Source organism: Barbatula barbatula (assembly GCF_947034865.1).
Source record: "Barbatula barbatula genome assembly, chromosome: 9".
NCBI lineage: Eukaryota > Metazoa > Chordata > Actinopteri > Cypriniformes > Nemacheilidae > Barbatula > Barbatula barbatula.
Genome location: NC_136772.1, coordinates 16,530,155 through 16,538,763, shown reverse-complemented (window position 1 = coordinate 16,538,763; position 8,609 = coordinate 16,530,155). Strand labels below are relative to the sequence as shown.

At 40.1% G+C, this 8,609-nt stretch overlaps 1 protein-coding gene across 1 annotated transcript; it reads left to right on the top strand.

The window, feature by feature from the left end:
- The first annotated feature begins 303 nt into the window (after window positions 1-303).
- fzd7a (frizzled class receptor 7a) lies at window positions 304-2,998 on the top strand. The gene has a single exon (XM_079464819.1). The coding sequence runs from the start codon at window positions 724-726 to the stop codon at window positions 2,383-2,385; it is 1,662 nt and encodes a 553-aa protein (XP_079320945.1). The 5' UTR covers window positions 304-723; the 3' UTR covers window positions 2,386-2,998.
- Window positions 2,999-8,609: the final 5,611 nt, after the last annotated feature.

The following is an 8,609-nucleotide window of genomic DNA, read 5'->3' as shown; positions in this document are numbered from 1 at the left end:
GTTTAAATATAAGATGAAAATGAGTTTGGCAGAGAATTAATAATGTGTATAAGGTTTGAAATCTTGCGTGCACTTTTTTTCACATTGCCCTAGAAGGAAAGTTTTTGATAGTTGAAACCCTCCGCAATTATGCCCAATGACCAATCCAAAGCAAGATCCGAAAGACAACAAACGATGTGATTGGTCGAAAATATCTTGGTTTCAAGGCGCCCCGCAACGAAGGATAGTGAGTGTGAATGAGGGGTGTGTGGAAACCGACTACACATTATTGAATGTGAACCTCACTTGCGCTCAAACACTCAGTGAGAAGCGCATCTACACAGCAGGCAGGAGAAGAGAGTAGAAAAATACTTCCTTCTGGAGTTTTCCAGTACAACTTTAAATTCCGCCGAAGCCGGACTGAAAACTTGAGTAACGTTGAGGTGATTATCTCGCAACCCTGAAGAAAAAAGACGATCTTCTTGTGGATTTTGTTTGGATGTATGTTCGACTCTACGAACAAGTCAGATTTTTTTACTTTTTAACTACTTTTTGTCAGGGGTTTCCTCAGAAATTTGACTAACATGATTGCTTTTGGACTTCAAGTGTCGAATTGTTGACGAACGGGGAGCGATACGCGAAGATTTTGGTCCCGCATAAAACCGGTTGGCGAGAGTTGCGCAGGGGGAAACTTTTATTTGTCTTTTTCATTTTAAAACACGAATCGCGAATAATTTCCTCAAAATGCAGCACTGTTGTGGGATTATCAGGCATTTTCTTTTGTTTTTCTGTCTGGCCCTGCAGCCGACATTCGGTCAGTATCACGGAGAGAAGGGGATCTCCATTCCCGAGCACGGCTTCTGTCAGCCCATATCCATACCCCTCTGTACGGACATCGCCTACAATCAAACAATCATGCCTAACCTGTTGGGTCACACCAACCAGGAGGACGCCGGACTGGAAGTGCACCAGTTTTACCCCCTCGTCAAAGTGCAATGCTCAATGGACCTTAAGTTCTTCCTTTGCTCCATGTACGCGCCGGTGTGCACGGTGCTCGAGCAAGCCATCCCACCATGTCGCTCCTTATGCGAGCGTGCGAGACAAGGATGCGAGGCTCTCATGAACAAGTTTGGCTTCCAGTGGCCCGAGAGACTCCGCTGCGAGAATTTCCCGGTCCACGGCGCGGGAGAGATATGCGTGGGCCAGAATACGTCCGACACTGGAAGCCCGACCTCGGACCCGACGCCCTACGTTCCCGAACTGATCACATTACAACCGAAAGTGGACAGACCCAGCCACCAATTTACATGTCCACTGCAGCTGAAAGTGCCCACTTATCTCAAGTACCACTTCATGGGTGAAAAAGACTGCGGTGCGCCGTGCGAACCCACTAAGCCCAACGGATTTATGTATTTCCGAGAGGAAGAGGTCAAATTCGGTAGGCTCTGGGTGGGTATTTGGTCTATTTTGTGTTGCGTTAGTACACTGTTCACCGTTCTCACGTACTTGGTGGATATGAGACGGTTTCGGTACCCCGAGAGGCCCATTATATTTCTCTCCGGTTGCTATTTCATGGTGGCTGTGGCATACGCTGCGGGTTTCTTCCTTGAAGACAAAGTCGTTTGCATTGACAAATTTAATGATGATGGTTACAAGACGGTGGCCCAGGGCACCAAGAAGGAGGGCTGCACCATTCTTTTCATGATCCTCTATTTTTTCGGCATGGCGAGCTCTATTTGGTGGGTCATTCTGTCTCTTACATGGTTCCTTTCTGCGGGAATGAAGTGGGGTCACGAAGCCATAGAGGCCAACTCTCAGTATTTCCATCTCGCTGCTTGGGCTGTGCCAGCGGTCAAGACCATAACCATTCTTGCCATGGGCCAAGTGGACGGTGATCTCCTCACTGGGGTGTGCTATGTTGGCATCTACAACGTGGACTCTCTACGTGGTTTCGTCCTGGCGCCCCTATTCGTCTACCTCTTCATCGGCACCTCTTTTCTCCTGGCTGGGTTCGTGTCACTGTTTCGTATCAGAACCATCATGAAGCACGACGGAACCAAGACGGAGAAGCTGGAGAAGTTGATGGTGCGCATCGGTGTATTTAGCGTCCTCTACACGGTTCCTGCTACTATTGTCATTGCGTGTTATTTCTACGAGCAGGCGTTTCGGGAGCAATGGGAGAAGACCTGGCACATGCAAACGTGTAAGCGTTTTGCCGTGCCTTGCCCCGTCAATAACTTCGCCCCCATGTCTCCGGACTTTACCGTCTTCATGATAAAATACCTGATGACCATGATCGTAGGAATCACCTCTGGTTTTTGGATATGGTCTGGGAAAACGCTGCAGTCCTGGCGCAGATTTTATAAAAGACTCAGTAATAGCAACCAAGGTGAGACAACAGTATGAGAAAAAAATAAATGTTTATAGTTTGTGTCAATTTTGATCATGAAACTTTAGTCAGAGATACGTGTCTCAAGTGGAGCCATAAAAAGTGACTCGTCGACTGAATGATATGGACACTATAATGTGCTTAACAATTTCCACAATGGAAACGGACCACATGACCTCACAAACAGTGTTATCGAGTAAGTTTTAACTATGGGTTTTTGTTTATACACGCAAAAATGACATTCGACTATGTTTCTGTGTAATGCAATATAATTTACAGCTATACATTTCATGCCGTGCTCCGGCTGGTTCTGTACCAGAAAATTGGAAATTGCCTTATATGTAGGCTACCATCCCTTGTTTTAACTAGGGACTTGTATAACTTTCGCAGTGATCTGTTGACAATCATGCATACTTCTTTGTCAGAAATGGACCGTCAAATACGCAGGACAGGGATTGTAGTAATATGCATGTTCACAGGTGTGAATTTATGCAAGCTCCCTATAAACTATGTAACGTGTAAATACACCCTTTTCTTAAAGAATATATGTATTTATGAAAATAATCTTGCTGTTTTTACTTGATTTTTTCAAATTTGTATCTGTACAGTTTCGCTGAATAAAATGATTAGATTTTTAACAAACTGTCTCACTTTAATTCGGGTTGGCCTATGCCCGGATTTTCCCTTGTGTAATTTAGTTTGCGTTTATACTAACTTAATTTAAAGATTCTGAACAAGACGTATCAAGATAAAGCACATATTCTGTTATATAAAAATGTACAATTTATTGTAAAGAACGACATCAGAGATTGATAACAAAGACTATTTTTACATTTATATATATATATATAGAGAGAGAGAGAGAGAAACTTTACCTCAATGAGTGATTATATTAATGTGTAAATGGTCTATGCACATTTTTTATTTTAGATGTGATTTATGATGCTTTTATCGATTTGTAAAAAAAATACTTTTAAAATGATGTCCAGTGCTTTGGCGCCATCAATAGGGGACTGATGGTTTGTCACATATATTAGCTAATCAAATAAGACAAAGATGTGAAATAATGCTCCAGTGTGATCAGCTGTTTACACTTGCTGCAGATCAACATACATTAAAGCAAAGAAACCAATAAAAAATGACAAAAAATCATCACAGACATTCTGCAGGTCTCATACTAGTTGTATCTATCAACCTAATCTCCTTTATACTGTATATTTGATTGATGGTGTATTTGTGTGTAAACTGTTTTTCTTGTGTCAATATTCAAAAACACTTTTTATGTCATTTTGAGCTTTTGGCTGGATGGGATTTGGGACTTGTTTCGTTAAACTCTCTGAAAACCAAATACAGATTATTCACAAAAGGTTGTTTGGAAAAGTCAATCATCTTCCTTTTGTTTGTATGGGTATGGTGAGTTTGCAAAAAAACTGCTGGCTTGACAGGGAGGGTGTAATTTTCTTGGCTGCAACCAAGGCAACATGAAAACAGTGCTCTGCTGAGGAGTTGTGGAGAGCTTAGCAACAGCAAGGCTCAGCAAACAGAGACATTCGTAACATGGTCTGAAATTATTTTGCAGTGGTGTTAAAGCAGCCGGAGGGGATGCTGAAGAAACATCAAATGCATTCATAATAAGAGAGAAATGGTCACTGAGGAGAGGGTTGCTGGGGAAGAAACAGAGGTACGAGAGTGATAGTGTACAGAATGGTGCAATGAATGGATATGCAAATTACTGGTTTGAGTTCAATTTAAAATTCTAAAATGTAAAAATTAAAATGTTTTTACCAAATCTTTAAAACTTGATTAATAAATGTATTATAATAACTTATTGCTTATCATGAAATATATAAAAATTTGAAGCTGTTACCTTGACAAACTATTTTGACCCGACTATAAAAATGACAATTTTTGCATATTGCGAAGTATTAAGATAAATTTAGATATATTAATACATTTTTTACCTAAAAAAAGTTTACATAAACCACATTTAAAGGGTACCTGAACACTTGAATGATAATAGTATAACATTTATGAGAGAAAAATCTTTTTTCAGCATTCTTTCAAAGAAACATTATCAACACCACAATGAAAGATTTAGTTTTGTCTTTGCTGAGTCGTGGATTTGGTAAAATTGTGCCAGATGAAAGTTGTCATAATGGAAGACTGGAGGTCTGTTATGAACCCGAGGTAATATTTTTATATAACTGTCTGTATGTCCAACACACTTGAACACAATCAATGTTTGTGCATTGAACATTTTGTGATTCCCATTGTATTTTCTTCACTAGGACTACTACAACTGGAAATCCCAGCCTCCACTACTTCGTACTGGCTGTGGTCAGTTTCTTGGAGGCATGGAGCCAGTTCCTCCTAAAACCTACAGTACACGCAGAGGGCCGCTTATTCTCTATTCAGAGGACCTAGCCTTTTCATACCAAACCGGCCAGATTAACAGGAAAGGAAATACACCTACTGGCCCAAAACAAGACGTAGATAATCATCTACACACACTGCAAGATCTGACCGGAGCTATCTTGGCTTACGGAAAAAAGCAGGTATAGTCATGTAATTTAAGAATGTGGTGAGAAATGTTAAAACCACTGCAATATTCTATTAGTACAGTGACATAATACAATGTTTAGTATTCACACTGGAAAGTACTTCAAATCTTTGTGAGCCAGAAGTTGAGTTCTGTATTCTGACGCATTTTTGAGTGAAACGGAATTACGAATGAGAAAAATAGTGGGCAATGCTTGCTTTTTTCACTGCGAACTGAAACAGCCGGTGCATTTTGAAAGGGAACCAGACTCACAGTTGAAGGGAAGGAATTAATGGAATCTCGCACAAGCCGTTTTATGTCATTTGAGATGGATAGTCACTAGAGGGCGGAAGTTCATTTTCAGATTTGAATTGATTATGAGGGCACATGAATTTTAAAAAGTGAATGATAAGTTATTTACAATAAACACTGCGATATCAAAACAAATATTTCACTGGGACTTTAAAGAGATAGTTCACCCAAAAAAATGCTGTAATCCTTTACTCACCCTCATCTTTTTTAAATATGTATGGTTTTCTTTTTTCTGTAGAACACAAAAAAATTGGTGACCAAGTTGGTAGTTGGTAACCAAACAGTGACAGTACCCATCAACTTGCATTGGTTTTGTGTGCATAAAATGGGTACCGCCATTGTTTGGTAACCAACATATCCCTTTTAGATGGTCCACTTCTATATTTTGTTATTGTTATTCAATACTAATATATAAAATTAAATCGTAGACATTAATGTTAAGTGACTTAAATATTTTAAACAAAAAGGGCAACATGGTAAAAGGGATGAGACATTCAAGAACATATGCAAAGGTCATAAGATTTTGGAAACATCACTCAGATTTACTGTTCTGGATATGGCAAGTCTACATAACATTTGGGGCTGGAAGGGCTGCTGAATAGAACAGTCGTTTGATTAATGTATTAGTTAACATACACTAACATGGCCGCACACTGCATGGAACTGTTCCTTATCTGTCAAATTTCTTAAGCTAAGAGACCCAGACCGGCTATAAATGAACCATTGTGCAGACCAGCCTGAAGTTGCCGTCTGATTGCAGGAGAGCAAAAGAGTTGGGATGTAAAATTAAGAGACATGCCAGTGCTAAGTAAATCTTTCAGAATTTTACTGCCCAAAAAACTTGAAACTCGGGTTCAGGTCAGGGTGACAGACTTGGCTGCAGTATTAGTTTACTGGCTCTGATTATAGGACCACTTCTCTCCTGGCCTGAGAAGAGAGTAACCCCATCCTGAAGGCAAGTCAGTGAGGTGTGGTATTTTAATTTAACTTTTTTTTCCCCCTATACTGATCGCTTTAGCTGCACCTGGGCTAGGTAGATAAGGCTCTAGTCAATTTGAACCATACGCATGTGGTCAGTCCTCAAGGTGTCTCCAATTTTCCACACATTCCAGGTCATTCAAACTGGAAATTTACCTACAATTTGTTGTTTGACCTCCGGGACATGTGAGCTGCATATCTTAGTAAAGGTGTCCTTAGGGATTTCACATAAGCACAGTAATCTATCAAATTCCTGTCCATGTCAATCCGTTAATGTGCCAAAGCCTCCAACTGTTCCCTCATTATACACACGTAAATCTGTCCACTTTTTGCACTACAAACATTCCTCTTCTAATGCAGAAGGAGATCAAAAGTAGCCATGAACAAATCAGCTGTGAACTCCATGGTGGCCTTCTTTTTCCAATGTCCAAGAACAAGCTCCCATCATCCAAGCACCAACCCACATTAACCAGCCACAGAAAAACTGCACAAATATCAAGTCAATAATCGATGCTCATTCTCTCTATGCTTTTGGCAGAATTTGACAAAATGTTCATTTTACAAATTCTCCCAGATTTCATTGACCACACTAAAACTGAACACTCAATGGTCGTAAGAAACTTAGTGTTGGAGAGATGTGCAAGTGATCTGAAGGAATGGAGTAACTTCTTCTTACTTCTTCATCTTGTTGGGCAAAAGGGGGAACAATTGAATTGATGAGAGCTGAACAGCGTGTTTACCTCACAGAGATGAGGGTTTGGTCAGGGATTTGGATGGTTTCCAAAGCAAAGCGTCTTCTGTGTGGGTGGCCGGTGTGCAATCGATCCGTCACATTCTTACTCTGGAAGAACGTAACTAACATAGGTGTGCTCAAGAGCCACAAAACCTGAAAAATGGCCGCTGTAGTCATCCTCACCACCACCTGGAAAAAGTGGAGACAAATAATGCTCATAATCACGAACATTACAACGTGCAAATATTTTTTAAATAATTCTACTGTTACAAAATATTGTTGATCCCACTGTTGAAGGTCTGGCACTTGGCTTCTTTTTTTATTGTAAAACCTTCAACCCGGGAAATCATAACATTTTAGTTCTCTTATACTCTTTTGAATGAATTTCAAGGTATTTCATCCAAATGAATTCCAGTGTGACTTCAAGCACTACATTCACTTGCATTATCTGCTGACATTGACTACAGAGGGGAGGCTATGTGGAAAACATCCATCATACTAGTAATGATCATGTTTCATGTTTTGAGGGGTTTCAAAAGAGGCTGTTGCAGATAGATAATGTGGAACATTTCCATGTTTGGAAAGCCTAAAAATCATCAAGTGAAATCAAACACAGCTGTTCTTTACATCTGATTATTTGTTTCTGTCAGTCAATAGCTGGATCTCTTGCCAGTGTAACACACCCTTTAATACCAGGTACTAAACATGCCAGCAAGCACATCCACGAGCATCAGACAACAGGAGAGAAGTGCTATAATTTAAGCCCTAGTAAAGGTGAGCAAAGTCTCTAAAATTATAGGGCAGTATAAATTTACTATTTATGTGTTTACTGTAGGTAAAATGATAATTCTGTGGACTGCTAACAATATTTCTCCCAAATAACAAAAACAAAATGGTTTCTTTTGGCATTTAATTGCAGAAAATGATCAGTTAAATATACTGCCAGATCTTTATTTTTGAAGACCAACTTTTATACCAGAGGTTCTGGACATCTTGTTCAGATACAGTGGGGCAAAAAAGTATTTAGTCAGCCACCAATTGTGAAAGTTCTCCCGCTTAAAAAGATGAGAGAGGCTTGTAATTTTCATCATAGGTACACTTCAACTATGAGAGACAGAATAAGAAAAAAAATACAGAAAATCACATTGTCTGATTTTTAAAGAATTTATTAGCAAATTGTGGTGGAAAAGAAGTATTTGGTCACCTACAAAAAAGCAAGATTTCTGGCTCTCACAGACCTGTAACTTCTTCTTTAAGAGGCTCCTCTGTCCTCCACTCGTTATCAGTATAAAAGACACATGTCCACAACCTCAAACAGTCAGACTCCAAATTTCACTATGGCCAAGAACAAAGAGCTGTCAAAGGACACCAGAAACTAAATTGTAGACCTGTACCAGGCTGGGAAGACTGAATCTGCAATAGGTAAGCAGCTTGGTGTGAAGAAATCAACTGTGGCAGCAATAATTAGAAAATGGAAGACAAACAAGACCACTGATAATCTCCCTCGATCTGGGGCTCCATGCAAGATCTCACCCGTGGGGTTAAAATTATCACAAGAACGGTGAGCAAAAATCCCAGAACCACACGGGGGGACCTAGTGAATGAGCTGCAGAGAGCTGGGACCAAAGTAACAAAGGCTACCATCAGTAACACACTACGCCGCCAGGGACTCAAATCCT

Coding starts and splice junctions, on each gene's coding strand:
- fzd7a (XM_079464819.1), top strand. CDS start 724: ATGCAGCACTGTTGTGGGATTATCAGGCATTTTCTTTTGTTTTTCTGT.